Here is a 16,024-nt window from a genome sequence, read left to right on the forward strand (position 1 = left end):
ATTGCAACTATTCATACTCCATTGTTGATTCATCAAAAATAGACTCAATCTTTTTTTTTTTAACTGATTGACTTTTTTCTGTTTGGTATATTACAAAGCTTCATTATTTCATTTGACAGCATTCCACTGCTTTAAAAAATGCCTGAAAACTACCTAACCTGATCTTGCCTTCAAACAAGGGTAAAGCGAAGCCATACAATTTGGCTGGGTTTTTTTTTTTTTTTTTTTTTTTGTCTTTTTAAAAAATATTTTTTGTCAATTTTTTAAAATAGATGTATAGTTGATTTACAATACTGTGTTAGTTTCAGGTGTACAGCAAAGTGATTCAGTTACATATTTTTTTTCAGATTCTTTTCCACTGTAGGTTATTACAAGATATTTAACGTAGTTCCCTGTGCTATATAGTAAATCCTTGTTGTTTAACTATTTTATATACAGTAGTGTGTATCTGTTAATTTCATACTCCTAATTTATCCCCCTCCCTTTCCCCTTTGGTACCCATAAGTTTGTTTCTATGTCTGTGAGTCTGTTTCTGTTTTGTAAATAAAATCATTTGTGTTATTTTTTAGATTCCACATATAAGTGATATCATATGATATTTGCTTAACTGAGTTATTTTTGAGTCTACTCCAGTGTTCAAAATAATCCTTTAAATTTGGCTCTCGTAACTCTCTCCTTGTCAACAAGTCTATTTTCTCCCAAAATCAGAAATTCACCTTACTTCCTACAAAAGCCCTAGAACTGCAATTTAGGTTTCAGCAACAATGAGCAAGGAACCAAATCAAGAAACACTTCCAGGTTCTTTAAGTTCAATTTTTGTAGAAGTTTTTCCCTCCTCCTGAACTCTGCACTGCCACCTACCCATCTTTTAGTTCTCAAGTTAAATTCATCCCTTGCAGTTAACCTTACGAGTTTCTCAAATCTTAACGAGAGTCCTTTTTCCTATGCTCCTCGATACACTGCACTTCCCCCACCTCCTCACTCATCAACTGTCTTTTTGTCCTGGCATGCAGTTTCGCCAAAAAAAAAAAAAAAAAAGTTAAATCAGTTGAAAGCAGATATTAAATCATGTCACAATTTCCACTTCATTACAATCATAGCGCGTTATTAAAGATAATCTCTGCTAATTTTTCATTTTACAGACGAGGAAACTAAGGTATAAAGATGGAAAATTAAGTTGCCTAAGGCTCCAAAACTGGTGAATGACCACAGAAAATAGAACCGGGACTCCCGAGTCAGGAGCTATTTTTTACACAGTACCACGCCACCCCCATTTAAATTTCAGGTCCTATTTGACACAACCCGGACCGGGCAAACTAAAATGTTGAGAGTAAGGAATTTCTGGAAAGACAATTTGGCTTGCCCCTTCTCTCCAAAATCTATAAGGAAACTGGTTCCTGGGACAGACAGGTCTAATTATCAGGGATTTGGCGTTTTACTGGGGAAAAAAAGGCCCCACCAGCCGATTGTGGAGCATGACACCCTATTCCAGAAGCTAAACTATAAAGCCGGAGGTCAAAATTCGGCGCTCGTAGATAAACCGCAGCCCTTTTATCCCATTACTTCACTCTCATCAACTTTTTAGCCCCCTCCGTTTCCCCTTTTGCTCAGCCAGTGCACATCCCAGAGCTCCTTCCCGCCTCTGACCCGAACCGGTCTTACTGTATGATCTCCTCACTGACATCCAAGCCGAAAGTCTTCCGCAACTGCTGAGTGCACCAGCCCACCAGCTGCTCCCGGGACAACGCCCCAGCCACCGCCATTTTCCCCAGCCGGAACCAGCTGGGGTGCAAAAGCTCAACGTCCTGCGCCGGACTAGTCCCCTGCGCAACACCGACCTCGCTCGCGCGGGTTCCGTCAGCCTGCACTGCCCCGCGCGGTAGCCCCGCCCCCAGCACACATCCCTCCCACCTGTGCCTCCTCCTGCTTCTGCCCGCTTCCTGATGTTGCCACTTGTACCAGAGCTCCATCTGCGAGTGGTTCTTCCGCGTCATTAAATGTAGGACTCGAGAATTGGGAAATCCGCTAAGACAATACAAATACCTCTAAAAACTACAGTTTAGGAAAAAACAAAACAATACCCCGTAACCTGAGGGTCCAGTTTTTAAACTGTTCTGGTTTTATGTAAAATATTTAAAACAGCACTTGAAGGCTAGAGTAAACGCTGTAAGGGTTTGCTCCGGTGGTAGTGGTTTTATTAATACCCCTTGTAGTCTAATACCTGATTCACGCTCCTAAAACCTCTTTTTGCTTTTTTGAACCAGGTCTTTTCCAGGAGGGCCAAGACAACTCTGCAAGCTCGAGGGAGAAAAAAAAAAAAACTTTAATAAAAACAGGTGATGTGATTTGGCTTTGAAGACCTTCCATATACATTCTCTGTGTTGATTTTTAAGAAATTAAAGGTATTTCAACTCAAGATGACCAGATTTAAGGGTCTTTTGCTACTTCCCTACTCCATTGGGACAACGGACTGGGGAAAATTTAGCCAGATTTTTCTGGCGAGCATAACATAATGTCTTCTGATATATTTCATGGATCAATTTGACTGGCTTTGTGTTACATGGATAGGCTCTTCATTCCCATTAGGCTATTTATACTAAATAATTACATCAATTGGATGTTGTTCCACCTTTTTATGTTAGTGTTTTCACCGACATAAATAATCAAAATCATATGTGTGTTGATTTACATTGAGTTTAGATTATCTTTGTTGTTAATTTGGAAAACATATGGCTTTCCAGCTTAAAAAGACTGAATTTTCATAAATAGTGGGTACAAGTTTTGTTTCTTCATAGATGTCTGCTACATTTAATACTAATTATATCCAAATCCTTTACCTGTTTTTATATCTGTTCTGTTCCCATAACTAAAATGATAACTTCTTGAAGACAGACTGACAAGCTTTTTGTACAATAAGACTTAGTATATCACACATTATGATGAAATTACTAGGTCCTCAAGAATAAAAGTGTTCTTTTTCATAAGGAATATGTTATTGATTGAAATCTCTAGTTTGTAATATATGTAATGTAATGCCATTTACCATATTACCATTTATTAAAATGAATTTATGCCTGAGCAAAGCAAGCACACCTATTTAATATGACTTAAAGATATTCTTTTGTATAAATTTAGGCAGAAATTTCATTTGTACATACTATAACTTTTCTTAATGCCTTAGGCCTTTAAAATTTTCAGGTTCACACCACACAACTATTTTAACTATAAAGGAGAAGCACTTCTGCAAAGCAAACATTTAAATTAAGAATTTTTACTAGACATCACTGCTTTTTTTCTGAGTTTTTACTCTAATTTGCATCCTTCCTTATCATAATTGGCATTAAAAAGACAGACATACAAACACAGCTATAGTAATATGTAGATTGCCCCTGTGTGCAAAGGTATATTTGCAATTCTTTCTAGCAATTTACTTGGCATGTGGACTAAGAGAAAAGACCAGCAGATTCTCAACTCAGTTCTAATCTCTACAAGGATCTGGGAATTAGGTAATTCAGGCCTTTGTAGAAGCCACTTAACTGAAAAGGAGAAAATGTGCATTGAAGAAACATTGTGTATTGAGAGGGGCAGGATGACAAAGAACAAGGAGGGATACCTTAGGGCTTGTTGATTTTTCTGATAGGACTTTGGCTGTAATTTTAGACACTAAGATTTAGACAAAGCTACTGGTAATTTGCAATACCTTTCCTCCTATTATAATGTTAATTTCATCTGCTGTCTAGATTCTGTAATTCAAAAACACAAAGTAGTTGTTGATTCTGTTAAAGTACTGAGAAGCCTTTATTCTGAAAGTTCAAGCATAATTTATTGGAGAGAATTAATGCCATGCTTACACTTTCAAGTTTGCCTTTCAAGTGCACATTTAACAAAGTACATCCTAAGGCAAATTCATTTGATCAGGTTTTGTGCGTGGTATTCAGAGAGTGAAAATCATTGCCCAGGGGGTATTGTGAGTACTTAAGATAAGCATAGGGAAGGAAAATAGTTATCTCTTATTCTAAGATCATGTTCACTATGTGCCAGGGATGTGCCCTTGGCACATATGACATATTTTTAAGGAATTCTGAGACCATACAGGTCTCGGGAAAACGTTTTATTATTATAATAATGTTTCTTTTAATGTATGTATGTATATACAATTCACTGTTTTTTCTTGTTTCACACCATCCTAAAAAGTTTTGGGTTTTTTTTTTTTTAATCCCTGTAAATAGGGAATTCCCTGGTGGTCCAGTGGTAAGGACCCGGAGCTTTCACTGCTGCTGGGGCCAGCGTTCGATGCCTAATCGGAGAACTAAGATCCCACAAGCTGCACGGCCTGGCAAAAAAAAAAAAAAAAAAAAAAAATCCCTGTAAATAAATTGTATTAGCTTTTTCCCATTCCATAGACTCGTTTTAGTTATGGATGCTGTAAAGGGTGTTCATACCTGAGATATTAAAAAGTCCGCTTCATTTCAGGTGTCACTTCCAGGAATGACATTATGGATTTAAGCCTGTGGTTAACTTTTAAAGAAATGTTGGAATTCGCTGTCTTTCCTGGGTTTTCTTTTCTAAGCAGGCCCCTTTACCTAGTTCATGATCTTTAGCACCCACACATGGGGCACCCCAGGAAAGAGCCCTGGCACCGCCCACCTCAGGCGGGTACGAATCACAAGCTTCTGCAAGTTGATGGACGAGTCAGCACTGCGCCCAACCCCGCCGCCGTCACCACTGGACACTGGCGATTGGTTGCGTGTGAAAGGCGCGGAACCAATGGGAGCGGAGGCCTGGGAGAGTCAGTGGAGCGCGCGGGAAAGAGACCAATATAAACTGTGGCGGGAGATTCGTTTTCGGGGCCTTGTCCCGTGAAACATCTTCGGCTGGGGAGTCAGTTGGTTGTTCTCATCTCGTGTTTGAACATGGTGCGGACTAAAGCAGGCAGTGTCCCTGGCACCTACAGAAAAGGTGAGGCAGGCGAGCATGGTAGTGGAGGGCCGGTGGTTCCCTGGGCAGCTCCGCCGCGGGCGGGAGAAGCCGGACCTGCCCACAACCCTGTCCGCCAAACTGGTCCAGCCCGCCAGGAAGCAGCGGCCCGATCCCTTTAACCAGGAGGAAGACGCGGCGGGGACAGGGGAGGGTTATTTGCTGTTCTGGATCGCGGGCCTCTCCTCTCCAATAGGCTGGGTCAGAGAGTGGTGAGAACGTGGCTCTGAGACTCTTCGTGCCCCCTTCTGAATGCCCTTCTTTGCCTCTCTCCGCAGTGGTGGCTTCTCGAGCCCCCAGGAAGGTGCTTGGTTCCTCCACCTCTGCCACTAATTCCACGCCGCTTTCGTCAAGGAAAGGTAAAAAGCGCCCCTGCAAGATCCTGGAGAAACTTTCTCAAAAGGAGATCAGGCCTGGCACCACAGTTCTCCTGACCTGCGAGCCCCCTGCCCCACCGTGGAATTTCTTTTCCTGAGATCCTCACCCCCGAATTTCTTCCTTGCCTTTTGCTCTAATGAGCGGGCCTGTCTCTTGGCGGGCTGGGGTAGGGGTGCGGGGCGGAGTGGGTCGCATAGTAAAGAATTTCAAGTCTCGGGTTAGGGACGGGCACAGTTTCTCTTCAAACCTGTTTTTCTTTTCTACTTTCGCGTTGTTATTTTTCTTAGTATTGACAACTGGGCTTTTTCTTGTAAGAGGCTATTTAAGCACCTCTTTACTAGATTAAGAATCGGGACTATAGTTGACAGTGCTAATCACGTTTTTGTTTTCATTTCTACATATTTTTCTTTGTCCTTCCTTCCCTTTCTCCCTCTCTCCTTTCTTTCCTTTTTTTTTAGTTTGGTGTCGGTGTGTGTGTCTTACAACTTTGCAGCTCCTGTTACTGCTTTTGGGACATTAAGAGGGAAAACCGGGCCAGGGAAGTAGTTTCACATCGTTCCTTCTGTGCGAGGAGAAGTTGAGAAAATACCATGCCATCTGCTGTCTCATTCCTTTTAGGAGGAAGTTGAGCAGTTTGGAAGATTAATTCCACAAGCTCTAGTTAAGAACATACAGGAAAAAGTGTGTCAAACTTTAGTATGACAGTACATAAGACTAACTGAATAGCTCAGCTTGTGGACAAAATATGAAAAATATTTTCTAGTTGTAAACATCTTGTTAATGCTATTTTTCTAGGCTAAAGGATAAGTGTAATAAAGTGTTATACATTATATTATAACTGAATACAGCTTTATCATGTCACATTTTAAAATTTAAAGATGGATGTAACACCATTTAATACCCTTTAGATTTGATGTTAAAGAATTAACTTTCCCTTTAAGGAATGGTGATTGTATTCTTAATTTTTATTTAGTTCTATGTGTTTATATTTTATAGCTGAAAATAAGTATGCAGGAGGGAATCCAGTTTGTGTGCGCCCAACTCCCAAGTGGCAAAAAGGAATCGGAGAATTCTTCAGGCTGTCCCCTAAAGATTCAGAAAAAGAGAATAGGATTCCTGAGGAGGCAGGAAGCAGTGGCTTGGGAAAAGCAAAGAGAAAGTAAGTTTTTATATTCTGGAATATAAAGAAATACTTATTAAAATAAATAAAAGACAACAGAATATTGAGTAACTTTAAAATTTCTGTTTGAGCAGATAAGAAAATACAAACCAGACGTTTTTTAAGCTGTGCTAACCTATTATTATAAGTCACTCCCAAATTTCAAACATCAATGAAAGGTATTATTTTTACTCATTTCAGTCACTCAAAGAGGATCAGTTCCCATTCAGATGATAAGTGTTACATTATTAATCATGAACTTCTGGTCTTTATTCTTTAATTTTTTCTGTCTGTTTTCTATAGTCTTTTTTCAAAAAGCAATTTCCATGTTGGTTTATCCAGCTTGAATTCCATTAACCTCACCTTTCAAAAACTACTAGTTCAGCCTCCACAGGAAATATATACCCAGTGTAGGAAAGTTGGAAAATATAGAAATCCCCATCATTTAGAAACAACCAAAACTAACACCATGGTGTATTTTCTTTACAACTTCTCTATAAATACATAAGAAAACTTCAAAACAAAACAAGGTGGGGATAAAACTGAAAACATGCAGAGTTCATTGTGTAAACTTTTTAAGAAGATAATTAAATCATGCTTTCAAGCTTTTAATGTCAGGAAAATGCTCATGATAAGTGTTAAGCAAAAATTCTGATACAAAAGTACAATCATTATTGTGTAAAAGATATGTATCTAAATATACCAAATCTCTGTACAAAATATACCAAATATCAATAGTGATATATCTGGGTAAAAACCTCTCATACTCAGTGCTACCAAGTTTCAACAACAAATATTTTAAGAATCAGGGGAAAAAAAATACCATTGGGGGAAAAAAGCAATGGAAACCTGCTTTTTAAATAGATTTATAAGTAATAGTGTCCAGACTCTCTAAAGAATTTTGAAATTTTTATTTCAAAAACAAATTATTTGACTGGAGGTGGGGAGTTGTGAGCGCAGGTGGTGCCACGTCACCGCCATTATGAAGCCTCCGGCTAGATTTAAGACCCTGCTAAATACCGACCCTGCTAAAACCTCCCCTGCACCAGCCAGTAGCCTGTGATCCTCCTCCGCGGCACCAAGCAGCGAGCCTTGCCCAAGGCGGAGTGATCACCATGGGCAAGGGGATGGTGGCCAGGCTCAGACTGGGGCTGCTGCTTCTGGTGCTGCTCCTACCCACGCAGATTTATTCATTCGTTCCTTTAACCGGCACGGAAGGTCCTCCGTTCGAAACCACAACGGTCAGCTGTGCTTTGCAGTCAACAGCTAGTCTCCTGTGGTCTTGCTTGCCCTTCTACATCTCTACCATTAAGAGACTTGGCCAAGAAACATCTACAGTTTACCAACCCATATTCTAAAGCCCAATCCGTACGCCATCTAGAAGTCCAGTGTGGCAAGGAAAATAAACAGGTCTTCATCAAGTCTACTAATTCCATCCCTTGTTTTATTAACACAGAGAATGTTGAGACTCCCAAATTGGACTAGTTTAAAGAGCATCTGAAGGATTTGACCAGATAATGAAAGCCAATATTAAATCTGCTGAAGTTTCATGTACAAGACTGGAAAGAGAGAACATCGAGAATTAATGATGTGATTAAGTATAACTTAAGAAATATGGACACTTCAAACTGTACCTTGCAAATAAGAATAATTTCATCTTCATCTAGAGAAAAAGGATGAACTATGGAATGGAGATTCAGTTTCCATTTTGTTCATGAAAACTAGAAGGCGGTAAAATGATTAGGTAATATAAAAAGCTTCAGTGATTCTATTTATGATGTACACTGGAAGGAACCACCAGGTATTACTGCAAATCCTCTGTGTATTGTTTTAGCAGTCCTGGTTTAATGCTGATATACTCTCCATCAGGTTTTACACTGTTTACACTGTTCTCTTGGGAACTTAACTCTTTTCTCTGGGGCTTTGGATTTGACATTGCATTTGACTTTCTGCAGTAACTGACACGTTCCAGGGCAATGATGGATTGGAATCTACTACAAATCCAAGCATAAGTAATCCCAGCAAATGCACTTAAAAGTCAAATAACAGGTATTTCCTATCACACATTCTCATCCAGATTTATTTAGCTAAGTTGGATCATTTAACTTGATTCCAAAGATTAGAAGTGCATTGACTTCAACCAGTCTTAAAATATTGCTTTTTATTTCTGCATATATTGAATAATTTTTACAACTTAAAAAATTGATCTGTTTGGAAGGCATATTTGACAAATCTTGCAATTAAGAGGCAAATATATGAAGGCAGCAAAAATAATGTGTATTAGGTATTTGGGAAGTGAAGACTGGAAACTTGCCTGCATTAAATTCATAATTCATAACTCTTTTGTGCCCTTTCCGTAAATGTATATATATAAATATAAAACTTAATGAATAGGAATAGCTACACGTGGAGCACTTTCTACATCAGTCATTATTTTTAGATGGTTCTAAGCCTAAGTGGACTTGATCCTGGAAAATAAAACTTTACATACAACTGCCTTGATGTACAGAAACCTTTTTAGAAATAGAAACTCTGTGAAATCTTTGGTTCACAAGTTCACACAATGATGCTTATATGTTAAGTATCCAATATGGCCATAGTACTCTTAATAAGTTTTAAGCCAATATTTGCCATCTTTAGAAGTCTACACAGGAACAACTAGATCCAACTCATCTCAGGTTATGTGAGCTCTATGTGTGTGAATGAACACCTCTTGCTTCATATCTGAACACCGTACACCTGTTTTGGATTGTACTTTGTGTTTGGAATTGATTTGCATTGAACACAACTAAATAAAAATAAATGGTTAATGAGCAGTTAAAACAAAGTATTTGACATATAAAATGATGTTTATGCATCTAAAATTTTAAGACTTACTCAATACTGTTCATAGGTCATTTAGTAAATTGTTATCTAATGAGATATTTAAAAGGAGTGTCAAATTCTGGAGCAGTAACTAAATTTTATACTTTGTTGCTACATCACTATTATCATTTCTGTTTCAATAAAATCAACAAGGAAGGGGATACATTTTTGGATAGAGTTTTTTAATAGACTTGTTTTCATGATCCTGTAAGTCTCCTTTAGTTCCTTCTCACTTACTGGCGCCATTCTTCCTTGTTCTTTCTCATTCTAATTTAAACAAGCTAATAGTCAATATTAGCTCTAGAATATGTGACAGTCCTCTTGAATTATTTGTGACTTAATGAAAGAAAATATTTGGCAATATAGCCAAATATGGCTATACCATTGATCATGACAGCAATAAAACCTATATTACAGGCTTCCTATCATATGGAAAAGATTACACATATAGTCTCATAAAGCACTTTGATCCATAGTATAATAAAATCTGTGACATAAAACTAGGTAATAGAAGTTTATATTATTACTTTAGGCCTCTGTCTTAGATTTGTTTTTGTTTAAGAGAGTTGTAATTATCCCTTTATTTATAATAAATCAATAGATTGGCTTTTTTTCTCCCAGTTTTATTGAGACATAATTGACGTACAGTACTATATGAGTTCAAGGTGTAATGATTTGACTTACGTACATCATGAAATGATTACCACGATAGGCTAGTGAACATCTATCTCATACTGATATGTTAGAGAAATAGAAAAAATGTTTTCCTTTTGATAGGAGCTCTTTCAATAGATTTACTATTGGTAGTAAATAGAAAACTACCAGTATATCAGAAGGACTTCTGTCTCCCTAATTCTTAATCTGGAATATGGCTACTGCTATGGCTTTATTCTCACAGAGGCAGATGCAGGGGGAGAATCAGAATCAAGAAAAACTGTCTTCTTAAAACCTTGAACAGAACTATGATACCTAAAGTAAATTAAATCAGGTCCTTTAAAAAATAGAATTTTGGGTTATGATAGTGTTCATTTGTTAACTTAATTTAATTTCCAGGAAAGTACAATGAAGACCTCTTGGTAATATAAGAGTAAGTGAGTCAATGGTAATCTTATTCCAAGTCAGAATATCCTTGTTTTAGCTTCCTTCTTTCACTCACTTGCCCTGTGACCATCCAGGCTCACTGGATCTAATTTGAAAACTATTTTAAAATAGTTCTCACAAATCTTTATCAGTTCTAAAAAAAATCTGATTTATGATTAAGTTTTTAATTGACTTTTTCTCTATAAAAAGTATAAGGAGGGACTTCCCTGGTGGTGCAGTGGTTAAGAATCCGCCTGCCAATGCCGGGGACATGGGTTCGAGCCCTGGTCTGGGAAGATCCCACATGCCACGGAGCAACTAAGCCCGTGTTCCACAACTACTGAGCCTGTGCTCTAGAGCCCTCGAGCCACAACTACAGAGCCCATGTGCCTCAACTACTGAAGCTGGCGCACCTAGAGCCTGTGCTTTGCAACAAAGAGAGGCCACCGTAATGAGACGCCCACGTGCTGCAAGGAAGACTCAACCCAGCCAAAAATAAATAAATAAATGTATTTTTTAAAAAAGTATAATGAGGGCCTCCCTGGTGGCGCAGTGGTTGAGAGTCCGCCTGCCGATGCAGGGGATGCGGGTTCGTGCCCCGGTCTGGGAGGATCCCATATGCCGCGGAGCGGCTGGGCCCGTGAGCCATGGCTGCTGGGCCTGCGTATCCGGAGCCTGTGCTCCGCAACGGGAGAGGCCACAACAGTGAGAGGCCCGCATACCGCAAAAAGAAAAAAAAAAAAAAAAAAAGTATAATGAGTACAAAATGGCTTTGGGATAATATAAATTATTTTTCAAAAGCTGTGATTACCATATGCCAACTTAAGACAATTTGGGGGTTTTTCTAATTAGATAATACATTCATATAGTTCCAAAGTGTATACAGTCAAATATGTCAACTTGCTGTTTTCTCTGCTCAAGTGGATTGGTTAAATTCTTTTGCTTTTCATAATCACAGAGTTCTTGCTGAAGAATTGTACTCTTCATCAGTCCACTTAACATATTGAAAGAAGATGCTATAGAAATAGAGATTCCCTCTTTAATAAAAATGGCAACATACCCTAAAGGGGAAACTGATTTGGCAAATTAACAGGCAAAATAGAGTATTAAAAATTTCGTCGCTCTAGTATTTGGAATCTGTGGGAGTTTGTCAATTAATGGAGTTTAATTTTCTCCCATGTCTGGTCAGTTGACGAGACCCACTGCACTGTTAATGTTCCTGATTTACGTAAGTTTTTAAAAACGACTTATGTTCTGTTTTTTAAACATTTGACTCAGGTGACTATCGAAGTTCTCTCTTCTTTCCACAGATCATGTCCTTTGCCACCTGATCATACAGATGATGAAAAAGAATAGAAATTACTTATTCACCCTTGACTGATGTCTCCTGTTTACTCTGGTATTCTAGGATGTAAATTTGCATAAATATATTTGTTCCAATTAGCTTTGTTGAATAAGCATTTAATTTAAAAAATGAGGCTTACATTTAGTTATTCAAAAGCAAGTAGTTATGATATTGGAAAGTTTATAAGATTAATTATGGTTACTTAACTTAGTATTCAGTATAATGCAGTATTCGATTTCTTTTACCTGTCAAGCTTTTCCTTGCTAAAATTATTGCATGGTGTTCTAATTATGAATCTGCTGTATTTTAGATTTGCTTAGATTTTTGTACTGTTGCCATTTTTATTGGCATTTGATTATTGGAGTGATGCCATATTTTTGTTCCTTTTATTTGCTTTAAAAAGCAGAGGTAGATTTTTGCACATTAAGAAAGTCAGTATTAATCAAACTGAACCCATACCCTTTTTAAGAAAGGGGAACAAAAATAGAAAGTTGAAAAAATTTGGATGGCCGTCTACCTTCTTTTAAGGGCAGTTTTGTCCTAAGGATTTAAAGGGTTGATGAAACTTCTAAAAACAACAACAAAAAAGATAAAATACTAGCATAGAATTGGGCAGGAAAATTCCATAGACTACATTAAAAGAGAGGAATTTTCCTAGAATATGCATTTGGTTTAGTGTCATAAAATATTACCCTTTGGGCCTATACTTTTCAAGTTGGAAATCAATAAAATATGAAAGGCAAATCATGCCATAAACCCAGAACTATGTCTAAAGTCCTTAGAGCTACTATTATATTTTTCAAGATAATCAGGGGTATAATTGAAGAGGTGGGCATAGTAGTACTTAGTAACTGATATTCTTGCTTCCTCATCAGGCTTTTTGCTCACTGACATCCTGTTATCAAAACTAACCATGTTTAACAGGAATGCTTTCCTGAAGTTTGTTTTTAATAAATGAATACTCATTGTCACAATACTATCCATATGTGTGCTTTCTAAGATTATATCCTACTAGGTATTCCTATTTTATTCCTTCCAAATGCAAATCACCGTACTGACCTGATTTTATCAACTTCCAAAATAAGTCCTTATGACTGTAGATTGTATTTTTTGCTTTGTCTTTTAGAGGTGGATATTAAACGTAATGATACTGAATTGAGACCAGAGTTTTCATCCTAAGTGCTTCCTTGACAATTAGGCTTTTGATGGGTATGAAACCTGATTTGCTTTTTCATTGATGGAGAGGGAAACTTTATGGTGGTGTGTCCAGTGAAGTCTAATTTTGGTATTTAATTGTTTCCCAAAAATTTGACCTAAAGAACCTACAGTCTTTTCAAATACAATTCTTTCAAAATATATAATACTTGGTGATGTCTAACTTTATTAGACAGAGGTCCCATGTAATCTGTTTCCCTGTCAAAGGTTTTTTAAAATGTAGATTATCAATTTAGCTTCTTCTAAACATAAGAGAAATTTCAATTACATTGAAATTGAATCAAAAAATAAAGTTTATACATTAAAAATGTAAAGTAAGCTTTAATTTTGTACCCTTCACAAAGTTAATCTGATTTTCCTTTTTGAATGGATTATTCAAATAACTAATGTTAGTGTTCAATTACGGAGCAAACAATGATTAAAGCTACTTTTATGGAATTTTTGAATTCTAATGGAATTTGTGAGGATCATAGGAATTTTGTGTTTACATAGTTTCACAGAGGAAGATAATACTATAGTGAAAATTATAAAGTGTGCTCAGAGTTATGAGATGATAAATACTTGTCATTTTTCTAAAAAGCAGAAAATAAAGTCTAAACTAACTGAACTTTTCCCATATGTATATATACACTGCTTATAAATCTCACTGTACTTAGAATTCTTCATGCTAACTCACTTTTGGAAAAATTGAAGGTTCAGCTGGACCTCGGTCCAATCAACGTTGTTAAAATGGTTCCTTTTACCTTTGAGGATAGCCTATGGAGGTGGGAAAGATTGTCACTGAATCAAAACTGGGAGAGTGATAGAAGCTACCTTGTTCAACCCAAGCCAGCTATAGCTTTTCATTAGATGGACTATTTTGTTAGCTGGCAACGCCAATCGAAAGTGCTACAAGTTAAAAATTTGATTTTTTTCTTAACTCCCCTCCTCCTCTTCTTGGTTCTGTACTTGAAATAACATAGAACAAGATACTCTTTCCACATGACAAACTTCAATTATTTAAAGATAGCTGTTACATCTTTAGCCTTCTCTTCCTAAGGCTAAACATGTTGTTTATGTCACATGTATCCTAAGTGAGTTTCTCTAAGTCCCTTGTACAAGGGGCCATGCCTTGTGTGTTGTATATTGCTTAGGCAGATAAAAAGTAAATCTGGCTATATTTCTTCTAACTGATCCCAAGTATTCATCGATTTTGGTATCTTTTATGTTTGTCTGTTTTGTCTTTTGTATTTGGAGATGCCAATGGAACCCTAAGAATATTTGAATTTTTAAGTAATAATTATTAACAGAGTATTGGTTTTCCCAAAAATAAACGTTATACAACCTAATTCTTTCTTAAATGATTACAAGGGACAATTAAAAAATGACAAAAAGCTTTCAAGAGATTGAGAAAAAAGGCTAGAGGTCCTATATTGATTTGAAGGATGAAGGTACTATACTGACCTTGAAGGCTATTTGAGATCTAGCGTAGATTTGAGAGCACTGTCTTAATTATGGTTCATATTAAGAATATTGATTGGGGACTTCCCTGGTGGCCAGTGGTAAAGAATCCGCCTGCCAATGCAGGGGACTTGGGTTTGAGCCCTGGTCGGGGAGGATCCTACATGCCGCGGAGCAACCAAGCCCGTGCGCCACAACTACTGAGCCTGCTCTCTAGAGCCCGCAAGCCGCAACTATGGAGCCCGAGTGCCACAAATACTGAAGCCCGCGCGCCGAGAGCCCGTGCTCTGCAAAAAAGAGAAGCCACCGCAATGAGAAGCCCACACACCGCAACGAAGAGTAGCCCCCTCTCGCTGCAACTAGAGAAAGCCCGCGTGCATCAACAAAGACCCAATGCAGCCAAAAATAAAAATAAATTAAAAAAAACAAAAAACGAACAAACAAACAAAAAAAGAATATGGATTCCTGGGGACTTCCCTAGCGGTCCAGTGGTTAAGACTTCACACTTCCAATGCAGGGGGCGCTGGTTTGATCCCTGGTCGGGGAACTAAGATTCCGCATGTTACATGGTGTGGCCAAAATAAATTAATTAATTAAATTAAAAAAATAAAAGGTTGATTTGGGTAATAATTTTTTTAAAAAGAATATGGATTCCTGTGATACTGCTCACAAAATCCTAAAAGCGTAGTTAAACCCACAGAGCTAGTTTTAGGTGTGGACTGTGCTATATACATATTTATTTATTTGAATTTTTAAACATTTATCAACATTTTAGGTTGATTTACTTACAATAAAATGTATATGTTCTCAGTGTACAATAATATATATATACCTGTGCTATACATCTTTAGAGGTCTCCAAGTAATGAGTATGTTAAAAGTGATGGAATTATACACGTTGTGATCATTTAGGAGTTAAGCCAGGTATTCATACACCTATACAAAAGTGACTCAGTAATAATTTTTTTAAAACTGTAGGAAGAGAGGATCTAAATAAATGCTGTTATATGCTATTATAAGTCATATTTCTTCAGACAACAGGAAAAATGAATGATGCATAGGAATTTGCATTTTTGTATTGGCTTAAACTACCGCATTTGATCTTAACTCTTTACCCAATAAAACATTTCTTTCTATAGAACAGGTTTACCGTATTCATGTTTTTAATTTGACATCTAAGTCCACCATAGTTTTATTTTTTATAAATTTATTTATTTATTTATTTATTTTTGGCTGTGTTGGGTCTTCGTTGCTGCCCATGGGCTTTCTTTAGTAGCTGCGAGCGGGGGCTACTCATTGCGGTGCATGAGCTTCTCACTGCAGTGGCTTCTCTTGTTGTGGAGCACGGGCTCTAGGCACGTGGGCTTCAGTAGTTGTGGCATGCGGGCTCAGTAGTTGTGGCTCGCGGGCTCTAGAGCACAGGCTCAGTAGTTGTGGTGCATGGGCTTTGTTGCTCTGTGGCATGTGGCATCTTCCCGGACCAGGGCTTGAACCTGTGTCCCTTGCCTTGGCAGGTGGATTCTTAACCACTGGCCTCCAGGGAAGCCCCAGCATAGTTTTAGATAA

General features: G+C 37.7%; 2 protein-coding genes across 6 annotated transcripts in view; one reads left to right on the plus strand and one right to left on the minus strand.

Annotated features, from left to right (window-relative positions):
• TRIP4 (thyroid hormone receptor interactor 4) overlaps nucleotides 1-1,818 on the minus strand; it is a 70,937-nt gene extending 69,119 nt beyond the window's left edge. For all 3 annotated transcript variants that reach the window (XM_060097190.1, XM_060097188.1, XM_060097189.1), the window contains exon 1: nucleotides 1,663-1,818. In XM_060097190.1, coding sequence (XP_059953173.1) covers nucleotides 1,663-1,763 — 101 coding nt within the window. In that variant the 5' untranslated portion in view covers nucleotides 1,764-1,818. The remainder of the gene's footprint in view (nucleotides 1-1,662) is intronic.
• Nucleotides 1,819-4,795: 2,977 nt separating this feature from the next.
• PCLAF (PCNA clamp associated factor) lies at nucleotides 4,796-12,783 on the plus strand. Of its 3 annotated transcripts, none has more exons than XM_060097193.1 (4): nucleotides 4,796-4,959; nucleotides 5,256-5,336; nucleotides 6,352-6,514; nucleotides 8,470-9,874. In XM_060097193.1, the coding sequence occupies exons 1-4, from the start codon at nucleotides 4,914-4,916 to the stop codon at nucleotides 8,474-8,476; spliced, it is 297 nt and encodes a 98-aa protein (XP_059953176.1). In that variant the 5' UTR covers nucleotides 4,796-4,913; the 3' UTR covers nucleotides 8,477-9,874. The 3 variants fall into 3 exon arrangements, with proteins under 3 accessions (XP_059953176.1, XP_059953175.1, XP_059953174.1); XM_060097192.1 differs by lacking the exon at nucleotides 8,470-9,874 and adding an exon at nucleotides 7,971-8,462; XM_060097191.1 differs by lacking the exon at nucleotides 8,470-9,874 and adding an exon at nucleotides 11,770-12,783 and having other exon boundaries at nucleotides 4,799-4,959.
• Nucleotides 12,784-16,024: the final 3,241 nt, after the last annotated feature.

The sequence above is a fragment of the Mesoplodon densirostris genome, chromosome 4 (assembly GCF_025265405.1).
Source record: "Mesoplodon densirostris isolate mMesDen1 chromosome 4, mMesDen1 primary haplotype, whole genome shotgun sequence".
NCBI classification, from domain to species: domain Eukaryota; kingdom Metazoa; phylum Chordata; class Mammalia; order Artiodactyla; family Ziphiidae; genus Mesoplodon; species Mesoplodon densirostris.